Source organism: Leptosomus discolor, chromosome 1 (assembly GCF_034619465.1).
Source record: "Leptosomus discolor isolate bLepDis1 chromosome 1, bLepDis1.hap2, whole genome shotgun sequence".
Taxonomy (NCBI): Eukaryota; Metazoa; Chordata; class Aves; order Leptosomiformes; family Leptosomidae; genus Leptosomus; species Leptosomus discolor.
In genome coordinates this window covers 160,808,067-160,820,173 of record NC_141391.1, presented here as the reverse complement: position 1 = coordinate 160,820,173, position 12,107 = coordinate 160,808,067, and the positions used below count along the sequence as shown (strand labels likewise).

Below are 12,107 nucleotides of genomic sequence, written 5' to 3'. Positions count from 1 at the left end.
AAGGGCAGGAGTGAGCTAAGCTGGCATCGGAGGGGAGTGGAGCAGCTTGCTGAAAACACATGCTTGCCCATCTGCTAGCCAGCACAGTATCTGTATTGTTGCAAAGGCTGGAATACAAATGAGTTCAAAGAAAAAGACAACTAAACGTAGATAATCTGCGGTGTAGCACCGCTGTTTGAGCCTCAGCTCATCACGTGGATTCCTCTTAGGGTTGATGAAGGAAAAGCAGGTACTTCTGGGATACCAGGTCATCATGTCTATTTTAGACCTTTACCTTAATGCGAGGTGAAGAGCATCCTAGAAGTCCTGGTCTTTGCTAGCTATAAAGACAGCCTGGACAACTGGCTGGGAGATCAGGACTCGTGAGTCCCCCTCTCTGGTACTGAACTCCCTTCAACCGAGACTTGCCAAACTTCACCTCCAGCTGGCTGGCCATGAACATGTCCTCCTGAGCCGTGTCTGTGGTCTTGCTGCTTAGAGGTGCTGATGGTGGTGGGTCAGTGCCAGGACGTGCCCGTTAGTCTTTCTGAGAGCATTCGGGTGCTGTCCCGAGTATTTCTTCACAGTTCTCCTCCTAACAACCTCTTCTTCTCTCATTTAATTTCTACAGGCGAGTTTATACCGAGGTGGCTACAGCCGATTTGCCCCCTACTGAAGTGACGTGAGCCCCCTGCAAGTGGGACAGCCCCCCCAGTTCATGAGGCCTGGCTATTGCAATATTTACTAGTAGAGGAACTCTATAGCAAGACAAGGAGGAAAAACAAAAAAAAAAAAAACAAAAAACAAAAAAAAAAAGAGAAAATACTTTTTTATACCTCACTATGTTCTTTGAATATGTATTTTTTTTTTCCTTTAAATTTCTGCCTTTAATTCTTTTGTTCCAAAGATTGTGCATTTTTTTTTGTTTTGTTTTGTTTTGGGTTTTTTTTTAACTGTGGTAAAAATAATGCATTTCCGTGTCTGTATGTTGGTGCATAGCTTATCCTACCAATCACGGAAAAGGCGATTAGTGATAAGGAAAGCTATTAGAAACTGATACCATGCAATTAATCAGGAACACGCAGACAGAGTTACTTCCCTGGGTCTGGTGCTTGGTGCCTGTGAGACAGGAGGACGTGAGGGAGAAGTCTCCACCTGCCGTGTTTCTGGTCTGCAGAAGGAAGCACTCTTTGGCTGTGGCCAGGACCTAAATGCTGGTGGGAATTAGTCATTTGCATTTGGAAACGGGGGAATTGCAGAGACTTTGCTCATTTTTATCACCATGTGACGCGCACAGGTTTGGGACAGTTTCAGCAATGTCAGGATTTTAGACTTGGCAAGAGAAGATTTCCTCAACCTGCCCAAAGACTTTGGCTGTTACCACTCTGTAAAGGGGACAAGACTTTGAAAGGAGTTTTTGATGAGGGTGATTTTTCTCCCCCCACACACACAATTTATCCTAGCTGATTGTTGTCCATGGCTGGTGGCTGTAATTATCTTAGTTTTCCTTCCTCCTTTCCAAGGTCTTTCTCCCTTGCTGTCCCTCTCCTCCCCCTCTTTCCTTGAGGAGTTGCAGATGCAATGCAGCATCACACAGAGTTACCTCTGTGGTGGACAGCAAGCGGTTAAACTTGTGGAGGTGAAGCACAGGCAGCCTTGCACAGGAAGAAAGCTAGCGGAAGAACCATGCACCAGTGCCCTGCTCTGACACTCTGAGGTCCAGCATGGAAGATCTCTCCTCCTGTTCATCGTGAGCTGCTTAGGCGCTTCTGCAAGTAATCTGTTTCAGATAACATGAGTGAGGAAAAACAAGTCATGTATAAGCTGCTGGAGGCAAGGGGCAAGCGTGTGGGTTTGTGTGGGGGAAGAGGGTCTTTTATATCTAAACGTGATCCTGAAGTAGTTTTTGTTTCTGTCAGGAGTTTAAGAGGAGGCAGAAACAGTTTGTGCAAGCTCTGAATTCATAGGAACTTCCCACCACAAGCTATTTCAGGCCCTTACGTAGTTGCATTGGAGCCCCTGGGCCTGTCTTGCCCAGCCTCTCATAGAACGTTGTGCACCTAGTCTGCTGAGTCCATATAGACACTACATATGAGAAGATTTGGAAGCAGAGAGACTATTTAGGGGAGGGCTCCACGACTCCCCGAACCATCTCCCTTCTGCTCTCGTGTACAGTGATTTCGCTGTGTTTCAAAGTCAGCATTTTTGGATGACTGCATGAGCTGTGCTGTGATGGGGACTTGCTGCTCTCCAGACCTCCCAGCTCAGCTGCTGGCTCCTAGAGTGCTCCCAGTAACCCCAGTGGTCAGAGGCAGGGTCTCTAACCACATGGTAGAGAAATGCAGAATTGTGGTTTTATAAGGCTGCCTTGACTCCCTCATTTGGTACTGGGGTGAGCTCACTGCCCCAGAAGGGCTGCTTGGAGTGTGGGATTGTTGGTGGAGCCTCTCCAACTCCTGTCGTACACCTGCTTCTCCATCCACCGCTGATACCAGAATAGGAAACCTCCTGCGTTTAACACTAAGCGATGTCAACAAGCAGAGCTCCCGGGGAGGTGTCCTGGCCCAGCCACGCACAACCACACGTTTTTTTTGCTCTTCCCCAGCAATACACGGAACCTCTCTTGTGTGCAGCAGAGAGGAGGCACCTCAGATGGGAAGAATGGGGAAGCCATTAGCTAAGCTGGAGACCCTGAAGCTATTGATTCTCTGGAGAAATAGCTAGATAAAGGGGACACCAAACTGCCAGCCTGTTGGCCACCTTTTTTTTTTTTTTTCCTGGTTTTATTGTTGGTTTTTAATTTTTTTTTTCCAAGCCAAAGTTTGGTTTGTTGCTGTTATGACAATTTTTTTGTTGTTTGTATATAAATATTTTAGTTAGCTTGAAAATGGGGAGGGGGGAACAGGGTGTTGGGGCTTTCACAAAATCTAGGAAATGAGGGGGACTCGGGGTGTTTGGGGGCTTTCACTGCCTGAGTTGGGGGAGAGGAGGGAGGAGTTGTGGTAGAAATAGTCATATTCAAGGGGAGCCATTTCCACCGCAGGGCAGCGAGGGGACTTCTGGAGCTGAGATGCAGCAACAGCCTCTGCTGGACTTGTTCTACCCCGCTGTGGGCGAAGGGGCTGAGCGAGGCTGTCCCTTCCCCTGCCCGCAGGCAGTTCCTCCCGCAGCAGATCCGCAGCTTGCCGAGCCCGGCAGGGGCAGCTGCTGGCCCCTCTGCCCCTTTCCTACGTTTCAGTTCAGCTGGTTCTGACTGCAGCTCCTGAAAAGCTGGGTTCTCCCTCCCCGAGTGCCCTCCCCTGCCCTGGCAGTGCCACCTGCAATTCCCCCCCCGCCCCACCCCTGCCATTTGGCCTCTCTGGGAGTAGGGAGGCCAGCCCCGTTTCTGCCTCCGAGCAGAGTCTATGCATGGCAGCTTCAGCCCACCCGAGTTGTATTAGGAGTGTGAGGGGTTTAGTGCAGAAGCACCCAGCCTTTGTGGGGCCGTGGTCGCCTGCTGTATGATCTCCGAGTAGTACCTGCTCTAGACCATCCAGCCCAATTCCTCCTGTATCCAAGCTCAGCCAGCTCCAGTCGCTCCCTGCCAGGCTCCTCCGGTGCGTTAACCAGCCAGTGTCTCCTCGGCTCTGTAGTTAATGCTGCAAGGTCCCCACCGAGGCAGCTCACTGCTTGCACGGCTGGGGGCCGGAGGTAGCTCCCTGGTTCTAGGTCTCTGGAGCACCAGACCTCCCAAAAACTTGTCTGCCAGCTGGAATTTTGCAGTGAGGTTTCTCAAGAGCGTTGTGCCGTGGTGGGAGGGCTCTTCAGCCTTTCTTCCCTCTTGGCAAACAGCTCTGGTTTCACTCAGATGTGTTATGAACTGGCTTGAGACGAATTCAGAGTAGCCAAGCCGTGGCTATACCCATCTTCTTCAGAAGTGAGGACAAAGCCTATATCTCCCTATGCAAAGTGAATTATGCTTCATGAATTAAACTGGGCCCTGGCTTATCCGACCGATGGCAGCGAGTGCTTGTCCCTGAGATGAGTCTGTGGTCCCAGGTCCCTCACAAAGCTGGGCTCGGCTTTCCGAGGGAAACCTCACAGGCAGCCTGGCAAATAACTTGCTGTTTGTCACCTTCTGGTCTGGTGGCATCCAGGATTCCTCTTGATGTAGAGGAAAAGATGTTTCTTTAAGTGTTGCTGTTTGTACTGTCTTGCAATAGGTCTGGCCAGCACATGATGTTATACTGATAAAATTTTGAATTGAAGAGTTGATTTATTTAATGTGCTGGTCTATCTTTCCTTGTGGGTGCAGTTGTGCTGGTACAGAGATGAGTTCTACTGGTATAGCATATTCTCTACTGGGAATAAGTGATATTGATGCCCAGCACGTTAACAAACTGTTGTCACTGTCCCCGTGCTAGGGAGGCTGCACTGTTGTAGGCGGGTTAGCTTTTCTAAGAAAAGCTGTGATGGGACCTGGAGACAACGGGGAGCTCGGTACGAGCCTGCTGTAGCTGGCTTTGCCCGGGTTAAGCGGTGACGTGGATCCTGTGTCATGAGTTCAGGTAGACAAAGCCATGTTTTCAAACAGCTGTGGCTTGGCTGTTTCAGTGCCAGAGAGGGAGCAGACTTGCCCAGCGAGAAAGAACGCTAGGTCAGGAGTCCGAGACCTGTGTTTTGGGCAGGGCCCTGTGAGTGATCCTCAGGGGTCATCGTGGCGCGGTCGTGTCGCTACTCTAGACTTTTGCCTCCCCATCCCTAAAGTGAAATGAAAGTTTATCCCCTGTTCTCACCTGCTTTGAGATCTGCGGATGTGAAGTGCACAGCAAGAGCTGAGGAGGGTTATCTGAATGGCTGTGCTCGAGTGCTAGTTGTGAAACCGTTAATGAAACTGTTTCCTTGCCCGAAAAGAGATGCTGGCTGCTGGGCTTTCAGTTCCAGCACCCAGAGCTTCGGCAGCAGGGAATGCAAAGCAGAGCCTCCCGGTTCCTACCCCCGTTTTTTTCCCCAACCTGTCCCTGTCTGCATCTTCCCATCCCAGCCCTGAAGAAGGAGGCAAACGGAGAACAGGTTTGGGGAGCACTTAGGAATTCAATAAAGGGAAACCCAGACAACAGCTTCGGGGAGCGCTTTTGCTGAGTCTAGCTCCAAAGGGAAAGCACGCGGGCAGCGTGGCAGGCGGCCTGCTGCCTGTGACCCTCCAGCCCGGCAGGGCCGGGGAATGCTGTCCTTGGTGCAGAGGGGTGATTTTTTTAAAGTGTGTTACCTGTTTGCACTGTTTTAAAATAGGAGGGGGGGGGGGGTGTGTGTGCAAACCCCAACCTAGTGAACAAGATGAACATCCAATGTAAACTTCTTTGTGTTTTTATTTTGTCATGCTCTTGGAAAATGTCGAACATTTTGTAGTATACACCAGTGAGACTTGATTCTTTGTTGCATAAAACACTATTTTTGGTGATGTTAATGTCTGAAAAGCCCCTTCCCTCCACCCCCACCTTACTGACTGCCCTCTCTGCCCTCCAACCCCGGTAAACTTCTCCTCTACAATGAAAACTCCAGTCAACAAGGCAAGTAGGAGTCTGATAGCCAGAGCGTGAAATGGGGCCCTTTCCAAGTAGGCTCTGGGGTTTCTCCCTGGTACGCTTTGCTCTAGCCAGGAGTTGGCAGCGTTGCCCCCGTCCCTCTGCAGCGCGTGCATCGATGGCAGCTGAAACGGGGCTTGGGATGTCCCAAGTCCCGTCTCCGTTGCCACTGCTAACCTTGGAAGGCAACTCGGTGCCGGCGGTTGTCCTCTCGGGGTAGCGGGCCGCAGCCGGTCCAGGCTTCGTGCAGGAGACAAGCTTCCCGCGCTGCCTCTCGGCCGGTGGTAGAGCAAGAACGCGTCAGCCAAAAATCTTGTCCGATTTCACCAGGAGATTGCTGGTGTCTAAAGCCGTCCACCCGAATACTCGTTTGGCTGGCAGTCAGCAAAATGCCGGTTAACCTTAGGAATGGTTTTTCTTTTTTATTCTTTTGTTGTTGTTGTTGTTTTTCTGAAGTGGGTCAATAAATCTCTTGTCAGATTCCCAGTTCTCTGCTGGTGGACGGGCTTGTTTCTTCTCTGAGGAGTGAATTCCTTACAGAAATTGGGCCTCCCACATTAGTAGCCTCAGTTTTGGTCATGTTTTTCTATTTTTTCCTGTTCACAGTATTTTGTGTGCGCGCGTGTTGTAGTTTTGGCAGCTTGATTTGGCTGCGTTATCAAGTGACGAAATAATCCTCTTTTACCCCAGGGGATATGATTTGGTTTTGGGTTTGTTTTTTTTTTTGTTTTGTTTTGTTTTGAGGTTTTTTTTGATATGATAATTCCTGCTTGTAAATAGCTGGAGCTAAAACCTGGGGCTGATAGCAAATGAGAACCAGGGCTGTAGAGCGATACGGAGCTGGTGGAGTATTTTACTGACCTCACAGGCTGATCTACTTGAGACTTGGAGATTTTCAGTGCAAGGCTGAGATGCCGCAGCACCTCCAATGGCAGCGACGGACTTGCCCCTTCACACGGTCTCCCCAGCACCTCCCATTGCCAGGTACCGCCGGGGAGCAGGACGTGTCCCGAGTGGGATGCGTTCCCTTCCCCTGGATCATTTCCTAGGACGCCCGAGCCGCTTGCCCAGGGTCCCATTTCCCTGCTGACTCTGGAGAAGCAGTATCTGCATCCCAGGGCTTTGTGACAGCCTCTAACTTCCCGCCCTCCCTCGTTAAGTATCATATTGTATAGTAGCTTTCAGACCATACAGTATTCATTGGGTTATTCCTATTATTATCAAGTAGCTGGAATTGTGAAGGTCGGAGTAGTTAGATCTTTAGCTTTTATTCCTTTTTTTTGTATTACTATCCATGTGTATAAATTATTGATCATGTTGCTGGCTTTTATAAACTCTAAGCAAGGGGGGAAACCCTTCCTAACCCTTTGCAAATGGTAATGAAGCACTGTTTTTAAATAAAAGAGAGAAACACCAGTCTGCTGGCTCCCGTGTGTTGTCTGTTTTTCAGTGCATCTGGATGAATTTCGCTGGTGCATCTCCCTGGCAGGTAAAATGCAAAGAGGGGAAGCTGGTTTGAAGAATGAGCCGGGAGACAGGATCTTCTTAACAGGGAGAAAGGGCGAAGCCTTGGCAAGTCACCCTGGCAGAATCCCAGCCCTGTCTGTTCCTACTCCGAGCTCTCCACCACCCCACGCCTTTCCCTGCCGTTCTTTCCCCTTGCTGCTTATTAGCAGAAAAGGGCCAATTGTTTGGTGTTTGATAAGGAGCCTTTGGTTTTGTTTTTTTTTTTCCTCTCCACGCCTAGTCTGTGTTTGAACCTGTTAGTGTGGAAGGAGAGACAACTGTTTCGAATTACGGTATCAGCATTTTCTTTAGTGCCCGTGTAGCCAACCTCCCGCTGCCTGTGTTAGCACAGGTTTAATAGTTAACGCACACAACTGGAAGCCGGTGTTCCTGAGCTCGGCTCGGTGTAAATTTCCTCTGGGAGTTTGGATGTGTCTTTTAATCACTGCTCCTGTTGTCCTGCCTATGAAAGGAGTATCGCTGCACGCAAGCAGAAAATAATTCATATTCTGCAAAGTGCTTAGAGATCCTCAAGTGAAATATGTCATGCAAATACATATCCGTATAATCAGATGCCTTTTCCGCTGAAATGATCCTAAAAATAACAAATAATAAATCCCTGTGGCCAATTTGCAAGTAATTATGGAAACTGAGTGAAATGATACAGCGAAATATGCCTGCTACAGCTGAGGCTGGTGCAGGATTTTATTGCTTTTGGAAATGGAAGGTACTGGGAACAAAACAGGTGGGGTAAGGTGTGTCCTCGGGTGGTAGGATTGTCGGTAAGGATGCAGGAAGGTGCGCCAGCTCCTTAAGCATTCCTTCCCTGTATTTACCAAGGAGCTGCAGTGCGTTCCTGTCAGATGATCCTCGTTTCGTTCTAACAATAACTCAAGAGGATGTTCAACAGTAACTGCTAAAATTAGATGCCTGGAAATCAAGGCCAAATAATTGTTGCAGAAGAGCTGGTTAAGAGACTCTGCATCGGTGAGACTGGGAGAGGTCTTGAAACGAAGCTCCGCTGCGCTGGGAGAAAGGTAATGCAGAGGCACGCTTCGGGGGCGAAGCGGAAGTGCTCTAGGTCTGCCAGCCTGCCTTCGTTTCAATGCGAAACCATAAACTCCTGGAATTCGCTAGTAAGTCATTAAAAGGGGTGTAATATCACTGCGTGGCTCTACGTGGGTTTATCAGGAGTAGAGCTCGTCAAAGGAAGCGCATACGGGTTCTTTGAGCGGACTGCAAGTTGGCTCAGGAAATGAACACTGCCGATTTAATAAATTCCCTTTCTATAAGCTGTGAATAATTATAACAACAGACAAATCGCACGCGTCACAGCTGATCACAAGCCACAGTGCCCGTTTCAGCATGTGCAGGTTACATCCACTGAGAGCGAGGGTACCGCTGCCGCGTCAGGAAGCTGCTCGGAAGAGGGTTTGGTAACAACCTGGACGGGGGCTCTGGGCCATGGGGCTTGGTGCCAGCCCAAGTGGTCGCTGAGCGAGAATCCCTGTGCTGCGCGGTGGGGATTTAGTCAATCAAATAACGTTTGCTGGAAAGTGTTTGGATCTTACAGACATTATTTCTGAATTTAAACTGAATTTGCAGCAGAACCCAAGGGTGGGGTTAGTGTGACTGCTAAGGCTGTGCCTTAGCCTGGCACTGACAAGCTGCATCAGGAGATTTGAGCCCGAAAGCCCAGGAAGAAGCCCTGATCCCTGCTTTTGCTGCTGGCCTGCTACTGGCTATACTGGCTCAGGGATGGCAACCTGAGCATCCCCCTGCTAGGAGAGCTTAGCACCTGCTGTGCCAGGGACGGTTATTTGCATGCTTCCTTTCTGTCTTTTTACAGCAAATTACAATGTAATTTGTATTTTATATATATAATTTATATAATATATAATTACGATTGTAATTCTTTAAAATTACAGAAAAACAATTGTAGAATAATTTGGGTTGGAAGAGACCTGTGGGTCATCTAGTCCGACGTCTTGCTCAAAGGTCAGTCAGGTTTACGTAACTGTAGCATCTTCAGCAGGAGCTTGGAGACGAAATGCATTCTGGAGTGCCAACAACTTCATCATGTCCTGGGAGGTGACCCGTGGCCGCCTGTGCTTGCCTCCAGCACTGTTGCCTTCCCTGCACAGGCCGGGGCTGGTTGTCACTTGCGGTTATTTCACTGGGGTGTGGAGAAGAAAAGCTGCAATGCACTGAACTTTAATTCAGACAAGGGGCATTTTTTGTGGTTGCCCGTAGTTTGCCTGAAGCGTCATCATTTCTGGCATAGCACGTCCAGCGCCGGCTCCTGCGGCTCCAGATGAGCTGGGAGCGGTTCAGCGAAGAGCTTCCAGTGTGGTTCAAGGGCTGGAGCGGGGGGAGGAGGGGGCGGAGAGAGGGGAAACAGGGAAACAACTGCAAGATCTCGTCTGTTTATTTGTCAAGAAGACGGACAATTATTTGCTTTCTAGAAGCACCTTGCAAGGAGCAAAGGTCTGACTTTTCTAGGTCTTTCCTATCAGTGTTGTAACACGCCCGGTGCCTGTTGAGGTGAAGCCGGACAACTCCAGCCTCACCTGTGGCTTAAGGGACTTGCTGCAATTAGTTATTTCTAAAGCACTTCTAAATGTCAAATCCTAATCCAGGAGCTTCCAGTGACTCATGTTGGCCAGCCCTATTGCTGGCCTCACTGGGGACGAGCCATCTTCTGTCCGGGGTGCGCTCTGTTCACCCCGGGCTCGCACCGAGCCTTCAGCAACAGGCCAGACCTGTAACCCTCGGGTGCTGCTCCTCTTCCCTCTGCTGGCTGATGGAGACAGCCCACAAACCAAGTCCTCATCCACAGGGCCAGCCCGAGCTTGCTGCAACCAGCGTGCCCTCATGTCTTCTCCTGCAGCAGAGTTGAAGGCTCCTGGCTTGTGGGAGCCCTGTGACTGGGGAAGCAAAGAGAGTACTGGAATCAAAACTGGAGGATTTTTGTTTCTGGGAAGAAGCAGTCATCTTCCCCAGATCTCTGAAGGTGGGGCAGGGACCGTTTGGCTCCTGCAGAGCCGTGGCCACCAGCCCACGACCAGACTCTAGGAGTCAGCCTTCTCGCTTAGAGAAGCCCCGCCGCGTTTGGCTCCTTTCCTCCAGAGCCCCTGCGCACGCCAGGGAGGGGATGCACAGAGCCGGCACCGGGAGCAGCTGTCCCAGTTTGCGGAAACTTTCTTGCCTTTTTAAGGACATGCTGAGTGCCGTGCTCTAACTTTAGCACAAAGGTATGGTTGACTTGGCTTCTTTTAATAATGGATGGGTATAAATATATCTGCTCTCCGTGTCTGTCTTGTTCTTCCATGTGTAAACACTGCGCTCTGTCCCAGCTCTTTTTGATGATAAATTCCTCAGCTTTTGAATCACAAATCACCTTTTTGTGTGTCAGGAGGAAACGTCAAAGCCCAAAGCCACTTTGTTTTTTATAGCACCAGCGCTCTCCAGCTGAACTCCACTCAGAAATCACCAATTTCACAGAGCTCTGCAACAACAGCAGGTCTGGCGTGTTTACAGTTTTATTGAAATAGTCTTTGCACTCAGCTGGAGCCCTCCTGCCACAGAGCGCTGCAGTCCTCTCTTATTTTTGCAAGGCTGTCACCCGTCCTTCCCGGCGGGAGGCTGGGAAACCTCGCTTTGCATTCGAAATACCAGGGCTTTTCTTTTTCGGTCAGTGCACCCCGGTTCTGTCGCCTCTGCTCCGAGAGAAGCTGCCCTCCAGAAATAGCTCCTGCTTTTGGCCGAGCGCAGCTCGCGTGGGCGACACGCCGTCGCTGCGCTTTCGCTGAGCACGGAGGCAGGTCCCCCCCCCCAGCAAAGGGTGGCCGCAGACGCCGGTGCCCTGAGCAGGGGGAGGCTGGGGAGCGCTTTCTGCTCACCCTGGCGCGAACGTGGGCAGGCACTGGGGTGAGCTGCCTGCTCCGCCATCCCGCCTGGCTGTGGGGCTTGGGGGGGTGGGAAAGGAAAAGGGAAAACTGGCACCATCCCATGAAAAGCTTTGCACAGGTGGTGGGCAGCTTCACACCCGCATCGTGGGGGGCTGAATGGAAAAGTTTGGGGTGGAAATGAAAAGTTCAGGGTTGGGGAAATGCTGGTGGCTGCTGCGCTTGCACATTTGCCTCGGGAGGTGAGGGCTGAGCTGGCTGCAGGGCTGTGACCTGGGGGTAACGCTCTTATTTCTCCCCTGCGGACTGGCGATGGGGTTCATGGTCCAGGAGCAGACCTGACCCACCCTCACTCGCCATTAACGCCGTGGTGTTACTGGCAGTGAGCCGAGAGCCGGTGCAGCCAAAGGTCCGGAGAGATGAGTCTAACGCACTCCTCAGGGTCAAACTGGGTGAGACTCAGCCCTGAAGCAATGGAGATGACAGTTAGTGGTGAAGCTGACTCACCCCTGGTTAAGATCCAGGTCCTGCTGTGGCTGAGAGAGTTGTTAGCTCTGGCGGGGAGACCAGGAGAGCCTGGCTCAGCAATTCAAGTCACTTGAGTGGCTGTGCAAAATATCTATTCAGCCCTGGGCTCTCAAATAGCTTTGACTTGAAAGGAGCAAATACCTGGACTAACCACAGGGTTGAGAGAAACGTGCCATTCCCACAGGCTTGTTAGTGACATTAAATACCTCTTGCAATATGGAGTCAGGGCCTGTCAGCGTCAGCACAAGTACCAGAGGCCTTCCTGCTGAGCGGCATTTGGAGTGTTTGAGTTGTGGCTAGGGGTGTGGGGCAAGCTTCCCCCAGTTTCTCATACTGGGAAAAGGCAACTAACCCACTCCCCTACCAGGTGGGCAATAAATCCACTTGTAGAAAAATAAACGAGTGTTCTGGAGCCTTGCCCATCTTTGGCACACTCTCATCCTGCTTCCAAGTCCCTGGCAGCTGCTTTTCGCCAAGCCTCTTCACTAGAAATGAAACACCTTGACAGAAATTACGGTGTCCTGTGAGAAACACCTTGGCTGAGAATCCCTTTCCCCACCGGCAGCTAATGGCACGAGGGGCAAGTCCCGTGCGGCTGCGGTGCAGAGCCAAGAGCCAGGCT

At 50.6% G+C, this 12,107-nt stretch overlaps 1 protein-coding gene across 3 annotated transcripts in view; it reads left to right on the top strand.

Moving 5' to 3' along the window:
- Positions 1-665, top strand: part of RBFOX2 (RNA binding fox-1 homolog 2) — a 169,333-nt gene extending 168,668 nt beyond the window's left edge. For 2 of the 3 annotated variants that reach the window (XM_086468726.1, XM_086468735.1), the window contains exon 14: positions 611-655. In XM_086468726.1, coding sequence (XP_086324852.1) covers positions 611-655 — 45 coding nt within the window. Of the gene's footprint in view, positions 1-610 lie in introns of all 3 variants that reach the window. The other variant, XM_086468718.1, reaches the window with a different exon arrangement.
- Positions 666-12,107: the final 11,442 nt, after the last annotated feature.